Below are 20,876 nucleotides of genomic sequence, written 5' to 3'. Positions count from 1 at the left end.
GAGGAAAGGTGAGTTGTTAAGGGACAGTGAGCTGCATGAGGTTACCTACACCAAACAGAGCGGGTATTTAATGAGTTCTGATGAACACAAACATACGTCTTTGGGATTAGAAAGGAGGAAAGGACCACATTACTCTGCTGGGTGAGCTCAGGCTAAGCTACTGTGTTTTTCCACGCTGTTTCAGGCATTCTGCATTGGCAGTTTTTACTTAAGGGACAAAAAGGTTCCAAGAAGAGTGGAGACCTCTGAGAGGATGACTCACACAGTGAAGCCTGGAGGGCAACGGACGCAGAAGACATTAAAACAAACCAATAGTTCTTCTGCAAGCTGCTGCCTTTGTCCTGGAGATGAAGGAGAAGAGGGAAGAAATCTAGAGCCCTTGTTTCAAGCCATAAGAGGAGGAGAACTTGACTAAAATATGGAAAACGAAAGCAGGGTTAGTTTTGAGAATAAAAATTCTAATTTCAAATTTAAATACTCTGAACTACTATAAGGAAAAAAGTCTCTTATACAAAAGGTTAGAATGAAAGCAAAGACACTTAAGTTTTAATTCAAAGTGAATAAAACCTCTAAAACATTTTTAAAAAATATTTATTTATTATGTATACAATATTCTTTCTGTGTGTATGCCTGAAGGCCAGAAGAGGGCAGCAGACCTCATTACAGATGGTTGTGAGCCACCCATGTGGCTGCTGGGAATTGAACTCAGAACCTTTGGAAGAGCAGGCAATGCTCTTAACCGCTGAGCCATCTCTCCAGCCCCTGCCTCTAAAACATTTTATGACGCATGCCAATATTTAAGTTGAAAAACATGAAGCCAGATGTCCACATGTTCTTTGGCCTAGAACTCATGTACATTGTAAATACAAAGAACCAGTGAATATGGAAGATCTCTGTTTTTAAATTATGCTTAGAAAAATCAATAATGCAACTCGTTGTGGTGGCTCACAAGTATTAACCCAGCAATGGGAGGCTAAGGAAGAAGAATGGCCAGGAGTTTGATGTCAGTCCTGTCTACAAAGTAAGATCCAGTCTCAAAAAACACAGTAGGATGATCAATACAGCACTGTCTCTGGTTTTTCTTAGCTTTGGCAGCTTCCACAAACAAACAAACAAACATTTTCTACCTACCTAGGTATGTGACAAAATTATTTTAGCTCCTTATAATCAAATTAAAATTAATTTTAAAAATACTTAAGATACTTGTTCTACAAACACAAGAACCTGAGTTCAATTTCTAGAACTTATATTTAAAAAACACTCATGTAGGGGAACAGGAGGAAGGGGTGGAGATGGCTCAGTGGTTAAGAGCCTGGGTTGCTCTTCCAGGACTCAGGTTTGGTTCCCAGCACCTACGTGACAACTCACAACTGTCTCACAACTCCAGGCTCAGGGTACCCAATGCCCCCTTCTAGCCTTCTCTGGCCATCCATACACTAAAAAAATACACATTTTTAAGTTTTTTTTTTTTTTTAAAGCTGGGTGGCTAGACAAGTGGATCTCAGTGAATTCCAGGCCATCTTGGTCTACATAGTAAGTTCTAGGTCATCCAGGGCTTCCAGCTTCCACGTTATTTGGGTAGCTGAGGCAGGAAGACCTATGATGCCCTATCAGAGACTCACACAAATGTGAGGCAGCTGTTCACAAGGTGTGCTGACCTCTGTCTGCTTGTCTTTGTGAATTTCCTGGATTCCAATACTGTTGCTCAAATTAACTATTCTTTTTAGCTGTTTGACATCTTCCACTCTAATTAAGTAAGGCAGTATCTTTAATCAAGGAATTAACAAAGAGGTTGATCAGAGCAGGGAGTGTCCTGAAGCAAACCATCAGAGGCTTTCTTTCACACTGACAAGTATTCAGATTAGCTATAAAGTTACATACAGGACTCTGTTAAATGCTGAGCTGAAATGCAGATACTCTGATCTACCCCACAACAATCCTACTAAAAGTGAGTTTAACCTGAAATAATTTAAGTTTAGAAAATCTGATTCACACTTTAGTAATTAGGGTTTCCTTTTTAAAGCACTTATACACTTTTGTTTTTAATGATAATAATTAAGTACTAAGGAACCTGAGAATTTATTTCTCAAAGCAATAACAGTCTGGTCTCAAACTCAGATATGCCTACCACTGCCTCCCAAATGATGGGAGGCTTGCATTGACTACTATACCTGATTGCTTATTTAACACTTATTTTAAAAAGCTCTGATTGGGGAGGGGGAGGGAAATCGGAAGAGGGGAGGAGGTGGAAATTTTTAATAATAATAAAAAAAATAAAAAATAAAAAGCTCTGATTTTAGTAAGGTGTGATGCTACACAATGGCAGATCATGAATTAGAGACCAGTCTGAACTCTATGGTGAATTCCAGGATGGGGTGTGAGCATGTGCATACACATAGATGCGCACGTTAAATAAACAATCAGGCAAGATATGCATGTAAATTAAAATATAGAATAAAAAATGTGCCTAAGTAGTAAGATGACCTACTTTTAGATTAAAAGGCTAAGGGCTAGGCTTTTCATGAGGAGCCCAAAGTTAATGTGAGGGTGGAATGATTTAAAGACTAAGGACCACTTAGAGCTCAAGCTAAATCTAAGACTCATATTAGAAATCCAAGCGCACTGCAGATAACCAACTGCATTTTGTCTTCTCTTGTGTTAATCCCAAGTAGTCAAAGTCAATGACAAGGAACTCTCAGGCTGTTTACATAAACACAGAACTCTGTTTGGAGGTAAGGTCTTTGCAGAGGCACCAACTACACATACCTAGGTTATCAATTACTGATTACGAAGATACTGAATCAAAAGTCAAATGCTTTCTGTGATATGATGGTGAGGCCAGGGTATGTTCAATTTAAGTTCTTCATGTGCCTAGACCTCCAAGAAGTCTATGCCCTTAATTGTGTTTCAGTTTTGATCTACATCTGGCTCCCAACACAATCACATTCATGTGCTATTTAATTACAAACAGGTCTTTGTGAGATGATCAAGCTTTAAATTTTGCTTGTTCGTTCATTCATTCACTGTGTGTGCCACACATGTGGAGGCCAGAGGTCAACTTGTAGGATTTGGTTTTTTTCCTTCCAATATGTGGGTCCTGGGGATCAAACTACTCAGGTCCGGGCAGCAAGTACCTCATAAACTATCTTACCAGCACTAGGAAATTGTTTTCTAAATCTAATATAACTGAATATAAACAGAGAATGCATACAGTTTGGGGCTTAAATATCTATTTCTGAGAGAGATAGGAAAATGTATTACTTTTATTTTTATTTATTTATTTTGTACATGAGTGGCCAGACTTCCTTCAGAAGTCAGTTTTCTCCTCCCATCATGTGGGACCTGGGAATTAATACTTAGGACATCAGGCTTCACGATAACGGCTTTTTGTTTTTTTATTTATTTATTTATTTATTTATTTATTTATTTATTTATTTATTTATTTATTTATTTATTTATTTATTTATTTTTTGGTTTTCCGAGACAGTGTTTCTCTGTGGTTTTGGAGCCTGTCCTGGAACTAGCTCTTGTAGATCAGGCTGGTCTCGAACGCACAGAGTTCCACCTGCCTCTGCCTCCCAAGTTCTGGGATTAAAGGCGTGCGCCACCACCACCCAGCTCACGATAACTTCTTTTAACCATTAAGCCATCTTTGTGTGTGTGTGTGTGTGTGTGTGTGTGTGTGTGTGTGTGTGTGGTGGGTGGGTGTTCATGCATTAGGCTTTGCAGCAAGTGCTCTTACTTGTAGAGCTATCTTGCTGGCCCTCATATTACTTTTTTTTAAACGCCAATTTATACAAGTCTGTGTATGCATAATATTTATACATACATACTCATCTAGGCACCCTAAATTGCAAGATCCTTAGGAGTTTTCTAGTGAAAGAGCCTTATTTCACAATAAGAAATAAAAGTGCTGGCATGCTAACTGAACTCCTGTTCCTATCTAGTTACAGCAGGGCTGACTCCACAAGTTAGGCCTCCTGAGCCTCACCTTCTCATCATGTTATTCTTCCCAGAGACAACAGAGACCATGCAACAGTGTAGCCCCAAAGCCCTGGCCTCCAAATGGAAATGCTCCTTCTGTTCAATCTGAACCATGGACACATGGTCAGTGAGAACAGGGACGACTGTCATATTCTAATCCTGTTTTCACACTTCAAACTAGTTGGTCATGGCTCTTCAGGTCTGGTCCCTGAAAATGCCAAAAGTTGTTCTAAGCTGTAAGTCCTATATCCTCTTTCCTTCATTTAGCCCCCAAACTCAGCGGTAATCTGATATAATATAATTAATTTAATGGAGAACAACAGAATAAGTAACACAAACTATTTACTGCTGCTTCCACAAAAGGCAATCTTAAGATAAACAGGTATTGGACACTTTCTCTAAGAACCATCCCTGGGGGCTGGAGAGATGGCTCAACTCTGGATGATAACTGTTAACACTGGCTGCCCTTGCAGAGGACCAGGGATGTAATGCCCTCTTCTGGTTTAGGAAAAAGGTTAAAAAATATTCTGTCTTCCTGTTTCTCTAGTCTTGTGACCCGGTTCTACATTCATTTATTTATTCATTTATTGATTGATTTATTCATCCATCATCCATATACTTATGTATATATTTATGTATTTATTATTTTTGGTTGTTTGAGACAGGGTTTCCTGTGTATCCCTGGCTGTCCTGGAACTTATTCTGTAAACCAGGCTGGCCTCAAACTCACAGAGATCTGCCTGCCTCTTCCTCTTGAGTGCTGGGATAAAGGTGTGCTCCACCACCTGGCTTTGGGTCTACATTTTAATAATGAAAATTAATGGGATGAGGAGAAGGTTCAGTCAGTTCTTGTTTCTTGTAAGACTGAGGTCCTGGGTTTGATATAAAAAAGCTAATGTGGAAGTACACATATATAATCCTAATGCCAGGGACACAAGGGGCAAACCCTAGAACTTGTTTGTCAGTCTATTTCATATGGTGTATCCCAGGTTCACTGAGAGGCACTGTCTTAAAGAGACAAGGTAGACAGCTCCTAAGGAACAACACATGAAGGTGACCTCTATCTCCATATGCCAGAAGTTTGGATGTGAAAGAAATTTTATTGTATCATAAAAACCCAAAAACTAACCACTTAATAACAGTCCAATGTAAATAAAACTTAGGTGATGGAGGAAGGTCATTGGTTAAGTAATAAAGAAACTGCTTGGCCTCATAGGTTAAAACATAGGTGAGAGGAGTAAACAGAACAGAATGCTGGGAGGAAGAGGAAGTGAGCTCAGACTCGAGAGCTCTCCTCTTGGGGGCAGACACCTCAGAGAGACGCCATATCTCAGCTCTCGGGGGCACAGGCAATGAAGCTCCGACCCAGGATGGACGTAGGCTAGAATCTTCCTGGTAAGCGCACCTAGCGGTGCTACACAGATGATTAGAAATGGGCTAAATTAATATGTGAGAATTAGCCTAGAAGAGGCTAGATAGAAATGGGCCAAGCAGTGTTTAAATGAATACAGTATGTGTGTTGTTATTTCAGGCATAAGCTAGCAGGCGGCCGGGGTGCTGGGGACACAGCCCCACCGCTCCTATTACTACACTTAGGTTTAAAGAACACTGTATTCTAAACTTTGAAGTATACTTAGTACAGCATCTTTTTGTGGCCAAGCTTGTTTTAAGTTGCCATGGTAAATTTTTGAGCATTTGTGGAAAAAGCTCACATAATACTGTCAGGGAATTGTCTAGAATGTCTATGGCCTGAACATAAATAGATAAAGGTGTGGCTACTGCAGGGTTAATGAGAAAGGAAAAGGGCAAAAAATCTTTAGAATGGAGTAACTTCTGGGGACACTATAAAATCTTAAACATTTAAAGTGCAGAAGAGTTCAATAGTGACTTCTAGAGTTCCCCTTCCTTCAAATTCCACACTGATTTTCTACAGTTAGCTATATTGTCCTTTTCTAAGTCTAATTCTGTAGTGTAGAAAGGTGTTCAGCTGTCACAAATGGTCCCAGTTGACGGCCTCCTGATGCACCTAGTCCTGTTAAGAATCTGAGATGCAGATGCAGGTACTTCATTGTTGTATATTTAAATCACTGCTTCAGTAAGAATACTTTAGTTGACCACAGTGGATTATTAGTTTGAAGAAGAGATATGGATAATGAAGTAAGGATACTGTTTAGTATAAGAAATTCACTCAGGCACATTGTGCTCCAGAAAACAAATTAATAAATAATTTATTTATTTATATTTATTTTTGGGGTGGTGTGTGTGTGTGTGTGTGTGTGTGTGTGTAGGGGTTACTGAGGACTGGATCTAAGGCTTCTGCATGCTATGCAAGTGTCTACAACTGACCTGTTGGGTCCTCCCAGCTCTAGAAAGATTTCTACTATTATGAGTAATGCAAGTACTTGGTAAAGGCAACCGGAGTGTTTCAGTTCTGTATTATGTTCCTGTCTCACACTGGGCTGACGGAGTACAAGATGTAACTCTGATTGTGTCTGCCCTATCTCTTAGGGATCTTCTATGAACACTTTCAACTTCATACCATCCCACTCAGCCTGTGCTACCATTCTTTTCTTCTTCCCTCACAGATTTATAATTTTTAATTATGTGTGTTTCTAAATGTGAGTATAGGTTTCCATGGCAGCTAGAGGTGCCAGATTCCCTAGATCTGCAGTTATAGGCAGTAGAGATTTATTTGTTATGGGTGCTGGGAACCAAACTTGGGTCCTCTGCAAGAACAGTAAAAGCACTCTTACCTGCTGTGCCATCTTTCCAGTCCTTGTACTAGCATTCTTAATAAGACACTGATGAATAAACTGACCTTTTATAACTTCAGAACAAACACAAGATGTGCCAAGGTTTTAGGATCAAGATTCAGAACAAACAGAAAAGGAAGGCACAGATCAGAAGCACAAATCTGCTAACAAAGTCGGCATTTACAAATCAAACTCCACAATGAAAAATCTGTTTGGAGCTTAAGTCCAACTGTTCACAATCAAACAGTATTAATTTTAGAATCAGGAAAAAAAAACCACTCTAAAGAATTTAGGCTTTGCTTTAAAAAAAAAATCCCATTATCTCTTAGAAAGTATTTATGCATTGTTTATAAAACCAACCCATAGTGAACTCAATCTAATGGCTCAGTTTTCTATTCAGAACTAAAAATGAAATGTGAGCATGGGGGATGTTGCATAAAGCTGGATCATTTTCCTGTTTAGTTCACTGTACAGCCTTGTGATGTTGATCTAAAGATGAAAATTAACAGAAATGTACATACTGTTCATAATTCAGAAAACCATCATTTCACAGGAAAAACAATGAAATCAAGTAGCTCAAAGATAAGAAGGCTTTTACTAAAAGAAGAATGTGAGAAATATTTCAAACTGGCTTTAACTCAAATTCCTATTTGTTCTGCATGCCTGGCATCTTCACATTTAACCGAAGTCTTTCCTAATCTTCCAAGGCAAATAAAACCCTTTTGTTCACTTAAGGAAATGCTTGTTTTCCGGTAACATTGTAGCCTGAAAAACCCAGGATAACATCTATTCTGCATGGAAACAGGCCCCACACCCAAGTTGCTGGGATACTCTAGTACAATCTGAGCATGCCTATATAGCCACACAATACCCCTTGCATTCTGTCCAAATAGCTATGAGTGAAACAAACAGCTAGGAAACATAACAGGATTCTCTATTATCTCAAACTCACCATCTTAAAATAGCACATGCCCTGGCTGAGCTCTGCTGCTGAAGAGTGCTAAGTTCCAGCAGCCCAGTTTCCTGTGTCTGCGCAACCAGCCCCCACTTAAAGCTGTATAACTAAAGGAACAAGGAAGATATTTATAAAAAGAGACAGATACACACACATATACAACATACGGTTTCCGAGGAGAGTGCTGGTTCCATGCTTGTGAGGGAGGAGGAGGAATATGCCGCGTAACCCCTGAGTTTCTCCCAGGTTTGAACATGCTGTACTGTGGCATGAGGTCAGCAGACTGACTCTAGCCCTGTGAGGCTGAATTCTACCCTGACAAAGCAGTATCACTGCAATATGAAGCAAGAGTACCCAGGGCATGTTGGCAGCTATACAGAATGCCTGTTCTAGAAAGTAATGGCAACTCCAAAACAAGAGCTCCATGCTGTCACATGAGATCACCTCCAGTCCAGTTAAGCAATGACACTGAAAACACCTTCAACACCAATCACAGGCAGCTCACAGTATTAAAATGTAGGAAAGAAATGTTCTCATTGAACAGGAAGTGGGGAATCTGAAGAACTTATTGATTTACTCGACTTATATCACAAACACACTGATTCTGCTTTGACAAGAGGTTGGAGTCTCCTATTCCTGGACACTGAGACCTAGCTGAGGAGCTCCAAATCTTCTCTGTCATTTTAATACAGAGCAGGCAGAATATTATGAAAACATATCTTTGACTATGGATATACACTAGGACTGAAGGTATTGCTAATAACTTCATTTTTCACACATGTCCAACTTCATATTTCTTTTTAGTTTCCCATTTCTTTTTAGTTTACCAAAAATGTGTATGTGTGGGGCTGAGGATATAGCCTAACTGGCAGAGTGCTCACCTAGAATGTATATGACTCTGAGTTCAGTCCCCAGCATAGTATATATAGGCATGGTGGTGTAACCCTCTAATCCCAGCACTGGAAAGAAGGAGGTAGGAGGATCAGAAATTCACGGTCATCTTTGGCTACACATAGAGTTTCATATCAGCCTGGTATACATGAGACTCCATCTCAAATAAATAAGTAAATCTTTGTCAAGTCTAGCACTCTACTGAGGTGACTATCTCCATAGAATCACTCACAGCTCCTTTCACAAACCTGATATTCATGTGGCGACAACCTATTTCTTTCTGGACATTAGCAATTTGTGCATTTTGTGTGTGGAGGTCACACAAATACGCTGGTTATCTTCCTCAAATGTTTTCTGCCTTTAAGTGTCTTTTGTCAAACTGGGAGCTCAGACTTGGTTAGGCTGGCTGATCAACAAGCTCCAGGGATCCTATTGTCTTTTCTTCCTTAGAACTGTAACTGGCATGGAATATATACATATTAGAGTACTACTCAGCAGTAAAAAACAAGGACTTCTTGAATTTTGCATACAAATGGATGGAAATAGAAAACACTATCCTGAGTGAGGTAAGCCAGACCCAAAAAGAGGAACATGGGATGTACTCACTCATATTTGGTTTCTCGCCATAAACAAAGGACATTGAGCCTATAATTAGTGATCCTAGTGAAGCTAAATAAGGAGAACCCAAAGAAAAACATATAGGCATCCTCCTGAATATCAACCTTCATCAGGCGATGAAGCTCCCACTTTGGAGCACTGGACAGAAATCTCAAGGTCCAAATCAGGAGCAGAAGGAGAGAGAGTACGGGCATGGAACTCAGGACCGCGAGGGGTGCACCCACACACTGAGAGAAAGGGGATGTTCTATCGGGAACTCACTAAGGCCAGCTGGCCTGGGTCTGTAAACACCTGGGATAGAACCGGACTCGCTGAACATGGCGGACAATGAGGACTACTGAGAACTCAAGAACAATGGCAATGGGTTTTTGATCCTACTGCACGTACTGGCTTTGGGGGAGCCTAGGCAGTTTGGATGCTCACCTTGCTAGACCTGGATGGAGGTGGGTGGTCCTTGGACTTCCCACGGGGCAGGGAACCCTGATAGCTCTATGGGCTGACAAGGGAGGGGAACTTGATTGGGGGAGGGGGAGGGAAATGGGAGGCGGTGGCAGGGAAGAGACAGAAATCTTTAATAAATAAATAAACGGAAAAAAAAAACTGTAACTGGCTTTTTATATGGGTACTGGGGATCCCAACTCAGGTCCTTGGGCTAGTTCTCTGTAAGGAGTTTACTTATTGAGCCCTGCATCTACCAATTTTATTTTATTTTTAAGGGCAGAGTCTCACCATGTAGCCCTGGTTATACTGGAACTCTCTATGTAAACCAGGCTGGCCTTGAACTCACAGCAATCCACGTGTCTCTGCCTCCCAAATGCTGGGATTAAAGGTGTTTCCTACTATGTCTGGTTCTCTAGCAAATTTTGACATGACATACTATGATTTTCAGCTCAAATTATTCCCTAATTTGTTTCAGCTGGAGAACAGATTCTATATTGCTTTTATACCTCTAGTTTATGACCCATGACAGGGCCCACACCTTGATGCATGTTTTACAAACATTCAGAGTAATATGTATTCTGTTGCTTAACATTTTCTAGAATCAAGTTCAGAACAGATGCTCAGCTTTTCTGGATCTTTGCTTACTTCCTGCCTGCTGGGTTCTAGAAATCATGGAGAGAGGAGTGTTGTCGTCTCTAACTGTGTACTGACTTACCTTTCTAGTTCTGGGGATGTTAAGACATTTGATGTTTCTAGGTTTCTTTGGGCAAGGCTAACATCAGTGTTATTTTAGTTCCCTCTCCTCCATATGAACTGATAATTTTACTACTCTTTCTAATGTCTGCTCACTTTTTATCGTACCCTACATATTTCGATTATTGCTGTAAAAATCTAGGTACTGCTAAGTGCATATAAAGGATAACAATCAGCGGAGCCAATCTAGTTTTCCTCAGTTTAGTTTCCGGCCAGCCTCCGTAGACTGTTCCAACATGAGCAAGTGTCAAAGTCTTTGCAATGCTAAGCAGATCTGCTCCACATGGACACCAAGCCCTATTACCAGTCTGGGACCTAGCCATAGCCTAAGCCACACTTTGTTTCTCAGCCTGTTTGGGGCCAGATTGTGCATGCACAGCATATGGACACTCAGGCAAGTTGAATGGTTAGTGAAAAAATTTAAGGAGTTTACTTCAAGTCTCCTACCAGTCTAATCTCTTCAGCAACTGGGGTCCTCTTTATCTAGTCAGAAGATTGGGAACTCATACTCTTCTCTCAGTCATGTAATTTCTAAACAGTGACTATGTTTGGAGCCACGCAGCTGAACAGAGGAAGCAAACATTCCAACCTTTTAGGACCCCTTTCCACTAATCAGAGATGATTTCTGCCCTCAAGAGTTTCAGGTTCCTGCAGGACTTCAATCTATTGTTACTTCAGAATTGTGTGAATTTCTTAGTATAAGAAAGAGAAAACAGAGAAACAAGGTCTTTCTGTATTCTCTTCTTCCTTCGGCTAGAATACAAGGCTTCTCTCTACTCAGAGTGATGCCCACTTCTGGGGATGGGTGAGGTGATAAATTCAGTGCTGACACTATAAGAAATGACACCCTCTCCTCCATCAAAGGCAGCCTGTCCACTTGCAAAACTTTTATGCAAATCTCTCTCTCTCTTTCTTTCTATTTTGGAGACAGTCTTACTACGAAGTCCTGTCTTCCAACTCACAGAGAGATCTGTATGCCTCTGAGTCCCTAGTGCTGGGATTAAAGGCATGAGATACAAAGCCTAGCCCTCATACAAATCTTCATTTTTCCCACCTGGTAAAGCTTTTGCTCACACTCCCCCTACCCTTCCAGGAACTGGATGATCTAGAGCACTTTACCCTCTTTCTCTTTTCTTTCATTTCCTTTAATCAGTTCTTTAAAAAGTAGCCAATTTCAAAACTGTGAGGTCATACCCCAGCCAACAGGGAAAAAGACAAATCTCCACCTGCATTAGGATAAAACCAAGTAAGCCTCCTGTCCCATGTGTCTGCTAGCCTAGACTGGGTTCTGGAGACCATTTCTGGAAAACAAAATTACCTTTACAGCATATCTTTCAGAGTTTTCAAATAGTTGCTTTATGGCAGGTTAGAGATTCTGCTTTGAAAAAACAAGGATCAGAGATGTGGCTCAGTACTTACCTAGTAAATCCTAAGGCCCTCAACAGTGCAAAAAAATGATCAACATTGTAAAAACAAACAAAAGTTTTGGGCATGGTAATGCATACCTCTAATTCCAACTTAGGAGGTGAAGGTAAAGCAAACAGATCTCGAACTTCTACATCAATTTGGTCTAAATAGTAAGTGGTAGTCCAGCCAGCGCTACAGAGTGAGACCTTGTCTCAAAACCAAACAAACACAAAAAAAAAAACAAGCCAAAAAAAACAAAAAACCAAACAACAACAACAACAAACCCAAAACCTAAAATGCGCAATCAACCAAAGAAACAAGACACATGATGTAATGATGCACAGAGCACTTGGTAGAAGCAGTGTGCTGTGGTTCCTGTGTCCACAGATGTCTAGTTCTATACACTCAGCTCTATGTTTTTAAATTAATGATAAACATACCCCAGGCAGGCCCTTCAGGAGGCACTGCTGTCACAGGAGGTAACAGCAGCTCCATTCGTGTAGCTCACCTTTGCTTCACTTCTAGTGGGATAGGATGTGTGCTTGTAGACACTAGGGACTCTGACTCTAGTAGACTGTGCTCGTGTCTTACGGTTTAGGTTTTTGATTAAAAAATTTTTTTTACATTGACTGATTTACTGGAGGGTAGGGTTTGGAGGCAAATTCCATGGCATTCATGTGGAGGTTAGAATACAAACTATCTGATTTTTTTCTTCCATCTTAAATTCATGTTCCCATGCTTGGTAGCAAACCTTCATCTGGTGCAGTCCGCGACATCTTTAGTTTTTAACAAAATGATTTTTAAAATAGCAACAATAGCACCAAAAAGCTCAACAATAAAACCATCACCTCCAACACAAAAACAGCATTTTATTTTATTTTTTTTGGATACAGGGTCTGTCTATGTTACTTGCTGGAACTCACTATGTAGTCTAGGCTGCAGAGATCCTCTTGCCTCTGCCTCTCAAGTGCTGGGATTAAAGACAGTGGGCAACCACACACAACTTGTATGTGTGTTTTAAGTGTCATTACCAAGCAACAAAAGAGTTTAAGAGGTCTACAAAGTAAAATAACTCAATAAGCTAAGGCTAGACTATAATGAAGAAAAATTTCAGGCATCCTTAAAGAGCAGGTCTGTACAGAAATTTCTGGCTCTTTATTCCCTGACTTACCTAGCGCTACTTCTAGTCAGTCCTGCCAGCTTCTTCATATAAAGTGTCCAATACAGGCATGATATTAAAACACAAAAAACCCAAAATTTTTTATCTGGTATTTAATAATATCTTCTATGTTTTTATCACTGTACTACAATTGTATTGATCTCAGTCACCTATGGAGGGCAAGACAGCCTACGGGCAATAAATCATATTATATGCTCAGGCTAAACCACCTAGGTTTGTGACATGCAGGCACACACACTCCCATTTATTAGAATGTATCACTGTTAAACAACACATGATTTGTGTATGCAATTGTGTTAGCTTTACACTGCTGTGACAAAACACTCAGGCAAAGCAACTTCAGGAGAGAAAGGTTTATTTTGGCTCACAGTAGGACATGCCACCATGCTGGGGTGGGGGCAGAGTTTCTGTCCTGGAGGGTGGGAAGTAGAGGGAATGCCTGTGGTAGAGCTTCCTCCTTCTTCCCTTTTATATTCTACCCAGGTTTCAAGCTATGGAGTGGTGCAGCCCACAATTAGGATGTGACACCCTGCCTTCTTCAATCCTCTTAGTAACACTTCCAGACATACCTAGAGGTGTACTTTGCTAATCTCCTGGGTGCTTCTCAATTTAACCAAGTTGGCAGTTTTAGATGGGCTCCAGTAATACATAAACAAGTGTATGTTGAGAAAAAAATTCCCAAACTCAGAATAGAAACTACTTCTAAAGAAGTGGAACAGATCGAGGAGTGGCACATAAAAATAAACTCTGTCTCAAGCAAATATAACAAAAAGCTTGGCCATGGTTATTAGGTATTTGTTATGTTAATCTCTATTTATTTTTGCTTAAAATATTTATAGTACAAAAAGCAGAAAGGAAAAATTACAGAGCTTACACACCCAATGGTGTGGCTCAGTGGCTCAGCACCTGTCAGGCATGTGCAGGACCCTGGGTTTAATTCCTAGAAGAGCAAAAACACACATCAACAACCCCAATATTCTGCCTTAGTCAAGTATACACACACATACTGCTAAACCTTTGGTGCTCTGGGCACCATCAGAACAGGGACAGGTCCTCAGCAAAAATTAAATTTGCTGGTACCTTGATCTTGGATTACAAAACTGCGTGAAGTAAAATTCTTGTTGTTTCTAAATTACCTAGTCCAAAATATCTACAAATATGTAAGAGGTAAGAGCTGAGTCCACATAAAGCAAAAGTAAAACCAAACACACACACACACACACACACACACACACACACACACACGATCCTGGAGGTGGTCATGGTGGCACGTACCTCCAATACTAGCACTTCAGAGTCTGAGGCCAACCTAGGCTTCATAGTAAGATCTTGTCTCCATAAACCAAACAACAATGATAACTTCTTTCCTTTCTTTCTTTCTTTCTTTCTTTCTTTCTTTCTTTCTTTCTTTCTTTCTTTCTTTCTTTCTTTCTTTCTTTTTGGTTTTTTGAGACAGGGGTTTTCTGTGGCTTTGGAGCCTGTCCTGGAACTAGCTCTGTAGACCAGGCTGGTCTCGAACTCACAGAGATCCACCTGCCTCTGCCTCCCGAGTGCTGGGATTAAAGGCGTGCACCACCATCGCCTGGCAGAAACTATAATTTCAATAAACATAGACTAAAAACTCCTATGTGGGACATACAAACTTAGTGACCACTTAACAATAGCCTACTGTTATTCAAAAGCTTAGAACCAGGTGGTGTACGACCCACTCACTTCAGGGTAGGAGAGAAAACGTGTAAGCTTCAGGACTGTGTTTCTTCTTTCTTCAGAGCTAGGGAGTTATGGCCTTCATAGCTGGTTCCTTAATTTTAAAACTGTGTTTCAAAAAGTACATCTCTGCTCATGCACTTCATGACTATAAATCCTGAGGCCCAGAGTCGTTTTTTAATATTATGATGTAACTTTGCATATTACTGCATAATTCTGTCTTAATAACTGGCAGTTATTAATTCATATCCTACTTTACTTCCAAAAAAGACTTTAAGATAACTTATAAAGTTATGTGTGATGGTAGCACAGGTTAACTTCAACACTTGGTAGGCTGGGGCAAGTAGATCACTGTGATGGTTTGAATGAAAATGGCTCCCACAGACTCAGGGAGTGGCATTATTGGAGGTGTTGTAGCCTTGTTGGAGGAAGTGTGTCATAGGGGATGGGCTTTGAAGTTTCAGAAGCTCAAGCCAAGCCCAGTGTCACGCTCTCTTCCTGCAGCCTTTGGATCCAAATGTAGAACTTTCAGCTACTTCTCCAGCACCATGTCTGCTTGCATGCTGCCATACTTCCTGGCATGATGATAATGGACTAAGCCTTTGAACCTGTAAGCCAGCCCAATTAAATGAGATTTGCTGTGGTCACGACATTTATCCACAGCAGTAAAATCCTAACTAAGACAATCTCTCCACACATGAGGTCAGTCTGGACTACAAAGACTTTTTTCAAACAAAATGAAAACAAGTTTATGTGCATTCAAAAAACTCAATAAGAAATAGGATTCACACCGGGCGGTGGTGGCGCATGCCTTTAATCCCAGCACTCGGGAGGCAGAGACAGGCCGATCTCTGTGAGTACGAGGCCAACCTGGTCTACAAGAGCTAGTTCCAGGACAGGAACCAAAAAGCTACGGAGAAACCCTGTCTCGAAAAAAAGCCCAAAAAAAAGAAATAGGATTCAAAAACAAAAATAATGAAGACTAGGAAGAAAGGTAGTTGAACTATGGATTGATATAAACTAAGGTCACTATAATGGAACACTTTGGATTTTTTCTGACAACACCAGTTTTCACAATAATTTTTCATTAGCTGTTAAAAAAAAGTGCTAGAGAATTCATCAACAACTTAAATGAAGAAATATGTATGTAGATGAGTATGTAAGAAACTTTTAACAAAGGTTTTTTAAAAGGTAGAAAAGCATCCTTCATAGATGATTCTTATTTATGTCTATAAAGTAAAAAAGGGCTTGCTGCACAATTAGGGTTTAGCAACTAGATTCCCTTATTCAATAAAGGAACCAGTGGGCCTGTGATTTTTGGTACTCTTACCTGATATTGGGAAACAGTCTGAGTGACAGACAGCCCATATGCCTCTTTGCATAGGGTTTCATATGTCAAGAGTTTAATCTGTTTTTTTGTTTCTCAAGATAGGATTTCTTTGTGTAACAATTCTGGGTGTCCTGGAACTTGCTCTGTAGACAAGGCTGGCCTTAAACTCACAGAGATCCACCTGCTTCTGCCTCCCAAGTCCTAGATTAAAGGCATATGCTACCACTGTTCATCTTAATCTGGGTTTTTAACAGAAGATGGTCAGCACAAGGTTGAACTCATTGGGGGCAACAGCAATGGACTATGTAGTAACAGCTAAAGAATCCTCCCCCACATTTTAGTTTCCCTTCACACTCAACAGGTCCACTGCTGTGTTGATGAGTTGTTCAAAGGAAGGATTTAGAAAACTATTCTGCAATTTTAGATCCTTTGATTTTAAACACTATTTAAACAGGAGGAGGACCTACCTAGATTAAGAATACTATTACTATTCTCTATATTTTACATGCAAATGTACATATGCAAAATGAACAGTTGTTTGCTTTCTCTCAACTAATGCTTCTCAGGTGGGATGTCTTTTTTTTTTTTTCTCAGTTCTGCTACTTCTGGGAAGCTGAGTAGAGTAAAAGTGAAGTCAGGTCTCTGTTATCTCTAAGACTTCCTGCCTTGATCTTCACATGATCAAATGTCTCATGAGAGAATTGGCTCAATATCAGTTATTTTTCCTATTCCATTCTTCTATCTCAGAACTCCTCTCCTAGACCATTCACAGAGGGTTCCATGTAGAAACTGGAAGTTGATCAGAATTAGAGTTCAAAGTCCTGGACTTTCTTGTGCCAGTGCACATGCCAGTATCTCTGACAGCTAAACTCTGTCAAAGAGCAGCAGTTCTACCATCTGATAGCTTCAAGCCAGCAGCAATGGATGCAGCACAGTGGCCTTTGTACTTGGTGTCAAAAGAAAACCAGCACAGGACAGATGAATAAAAGTGGGTCTGGTCTTCCTTTAAGAACTTCCTTTAAGAACTCTTTTCCTGGTAAGTCTGTTCATCTTATATTCCCAGACATGGTCTCCTAGCTTCTAGGAGCTCTCAGCTCAACTACTGGAAGAAGCAGTGTACAACAATCATTAACAAAGTTTATCCTAAGTACCTCATGCGTATTTAAATTATGTGTTAAATAAAGAACGTTGGGCTCAATAATAGAGTATTTGCCTAGCATGAATGAGGCCCTAGGTTAGACTCCTAACACCAAAACCAATAAAATAATAAAAGCATAAATGCTGAAAAAAATTTACTTTCAGGCTGAAGTGATACAAGCAGCTACCAAACACTTGTATTGCCATGGAGCCAGCCTGTCACTGCCGTACTTCCCCACCATGACAGGCTGCAATTACTCAAATCAAACAAAAAGTAACAAAAGTCTGTATTTGGCACCTACTCCTGCCCCACAGAACACAACATGAAATACTAATCCTGCAACCAATTTCTGGTGATGAAGAAGAAGGTAAAAACAAAAACAAAACTCTAAAGCTGGAAGCAACAGAAAACTGAAGATCAAGCAACTTCTGAACAATGACAAAGGAAAAAGAGCCTTTTTTTTCTGCAGAAGCTGGAAGAGTCAGGATTTTGTAAAGACATAGAAAGTGATAGGGCTGCCAGGAAATAGCAAGGACAAATCTGTTGCACCCTGGTTCATGAAATCTTCCCATGTCTTTGTATAATACTGTCCTACAGTTTTAAGCACTTACCCAAGATTCTGTATATGTGAGATGTTAATGATGTCTATTAAAATGACTTTACATCCTATCAAGATAAGAAAATGAAACACACAAATTTTAAAATACCCCTGATATACTTAAAGATACTCGTTTTTAGTACAGGATCGAATTTACTACAGAAACAAAATTACACTTTCAATTTAAACAAGAGTACAAATATGAGAACTCGAAAAAAAAATGACCTCTTCATAAGTCTGGCAAGTCCTTGTCTTCTAGTACTTACCTCTTCTCCCCACTGTGACTGCATCATCTTACTGAGCCTGTCTTTCCTTTGACTTAACAAAAATAGTTTCCAGTGCACACTTGGATAAGCTCTATGTGACTGTGCTTCCAAGCACAACGCTTCCGGGCCTTACAGATTAATCACATGGGATGCACCTTTGACCCTGTGAACACAGGGCACTGTTCTACCTCTCCTCTGAAATCACCAACCTTAGAATTCATCACACTTTTAGAATGGTATCTTAAGCTCTCATATATCTTACAATCTTAACCTCTTATCCCATTCCTCTCAGAATCTAGTATCTTTCCAGCTACAGTTGTGGTGGCAATAAAGAGAATAGGAGAACTGAATTAGTACTGTATTTCTATTGTCACTGGTGATATGACTTTTGGAACTGTTGATAACTGTTTTTTTTATTATCAAACAGGGATCCTGTATTCCTTGCTGAACAGAGACACATGTACTATCAGCTGCTGTTATCACCAATACATTAAACAGAGTCATCCTTCAGTATCCAAGGGGATCAGGGCTAGTATTCAGTCTCCTTGGACTTCAAAATCTGCAAATGTTTAAGTCCCTTATATAAAACAGTATAGAAAACAGGGGAAGATAGCTCAATTAACCAAGAGCTGTTCATGTAGGTATGAGGGCCTGAGTATATTTTCCAGTACCCATATAAAACGCCAGGTGTGGCAGCATGCATTTTTAATACCAGCATTGGAGAGGTAGAAACAGATGAATCCTAGGGCTCAATGGCCAGGCAGGAGAGCCTATTTGGTGAGGTCTCAGATCCCAGAAAGAGGCTCTAGTCTCAAAAATCAAAGAGAGACCATTGAGATGGCTCAGTGGGTAAAGATGTTTGCCACCAAGCCTGATGACTTGAATAATAATACCCAGAACCACATGGTGTTAGGCGAGAATTGAATCCTGCAAGTTGTCCTCTGAATTCCACATATATGCCACGGCATGTACATGCAAGCAAACATACTTAGAGTAAATGAATGTAATAAAAAACAAACAAACATGGACACACCCAAACAACCAAGGTAGACAATTCCTGAGAAACAACACCCAAGGCTGACTTCCAGCCAGCCTTGTATGCCCACATGTATACAAACTTTTATACCTACATTAACATGTGCACATATGGACATAGTATAGGATTTTCCCTGAAACCACATGTAAGCAGGTTTTTTTCTTTTGGGCCACAAGTAGGATAATGCTTTTGTACCCTGTATAGATTTGTACTTGTACTGCTTGAATAAAATGCTGATTGGCCAGTAACCATGCAGGAAATATAGGTGGGGTGACCAGACTAGGAGAATTATGGGAAGAGGAAAGGCTCAGTCTGTAGTTGCCACACAAACGCAGAGGAAGTAAGATGAAAATGGTGCACTGAGAAAATGTACCAAGCCACGTAGCTAACATGGACAAGAATTATGGGTTAATTTAAGTTGTAAGAGCTAGTTAATAACAAGCCTGAGCTAATAGGCCAAGCAGTTTATAACTGTCAGAAGCCTCTGTGTGTTTCTTTGGGACTGAATTGTTGCAAAGGAAGCCCTGCTTGTTTGTCCCAGCTGCCTGGCTAGCTTAGCCCTGAAATAACCACACAGAAACTGTATTAATTAAATCACTGCTTGGCCCATTAGCTCTAGTTTCTGATTGGCTAATTCTTACATCTTAATTTAACACATTTCTATTAATCTGTGTATCACCACATGGCAGTGGCTTACCAGGTAAAATTCCCAAGGTCTGTCTCCAGCGGATCCATGGCGTCTCTCCTACTCTGTCTTTCTTCCTCCCAGCATTCAGTTCTGTCTTCCACTCCTACCTAAGTTCTGCCCTATCAACTAGGCCAAGGCAGTTTATTCATTAACCAATGAAAGCAACACATGAAGAGAAGGACCTCCTACATTGAATGGCTGTGGGACCAGGTGAGACAGAAACAACTGTCTACACCAACCAGCTCCCAAATCATGAACAGAGACTTACTACTAGTTATGAACACTCTATTTTAAGCTCATTTCTTGCTAGCTGTTATAACTTATAACTTGTTTTACTTTATCCACGTTTTGTCTCGGGGCTTTTTACCTTTCTTTCCTTCTGTATGTCCTACTCCATCTAGCTGGCTGGTAGTTACCTGGCTGGCCCCACATCTCCCTTTCTTTCTCCCTTGTTCTCTTCTCTCTAGCATAGATTTCTCCTCCTCCTCCTTATTCTCTCTGCCCACCAGCCTCAGCTATGCCTTTCCTGCCTAGCTCCTGACCATTCAGCTTTTTATCAGGTGCCTTAGGCAGGCAAGATGAAATAAATGTAACACATCTTTGCATAATAAAACAAATGCAGCGCTAACAAATGTAACACATTTTTTACATAGTTAAAGTAATATTCCACAGCATTAACAAGTAAAACACATCTTTGCCTAGTTAAAATAATATTCCACAACACCCACACACATTCTCCCATTTGATATAACACAATTTTCTATGTAAGAAACTGTTATACTGTATTGCTTAGGGAATAATAATAAAAAGATACTTGCACGTTTCCTAAAATTTTTTCCCTTTGAATATTTCTGGTCTGAATTGGCTGAACCTACACTTGTAGAACACATATAGAATTTATAAACACAAGGCAGGATCCTACTTTAGGCATTGTCAACCTTGCAACTCATAACCAGCTATGACTGACAAGATTCAGGCAATTACAAACCCTTTTATGGACACAGCTCTTCACATCTTTTTCCACAAAACACGGGGTTGGTGCTTGTATAGGATCTTATACATAGCACAGTCTCAGTAAATGTTAGCTACTACTTTGAAGGTTTAGTGGCTGAATAAAAACCACACCTACTG

At 40.1% G+C, this 20,876-nt stretch overlaps 1 protein-coding gene across 5 annotated transcripts in view; it reads right to left on the bottom strand.

The window, feature by feature from the left end:
* The window catches only part of Tmcc1 (transmembrane and coiled-coil domain family 1), a 196,685-nt gene that overhangs the window by 48,926 nt on the left and 126,883 nt on the right, over positions 1-20,876 (bottom strand). The window contains exon 1 of one of the 5 annotated variants that reach the window (XM_075983075.1): positions 7,860-7,987. The exons of the other annotated variants lie outside the window; for them this stretch is intronic. Coding sequence (XP_075839190.1) covers positions 7,860-7,886 — 27 coding nt within the window. The 5' untranslated portion in view covers positions 7,887-7,987. Of the gene's footprint in view, positions 1-7,859; positions 7,988-20,876 lie in introns of those variants that run through there. 5 annotated transcript variants of the gene reach the window in all.

Source organism: Microtus pennsylvanicus, chromosome 8 (assembly GCF_037038515.1).
Source record: "Microtus pennsylvanicus isolate mMicPen1 chromosome 8, mMicPen1.hap1, whole genome shotgun sequence".
NCBI classification, from domain to species: domain Eukaryota; kingdom Metazoa; phylum Chordata; class Mammalia; order Rodentia; family Cricetidae; genus Microtus; species Microtus pennsylvanicus.
This window is presented reverse-complemented; position numbering and strand designations above follow the sequence as displayed.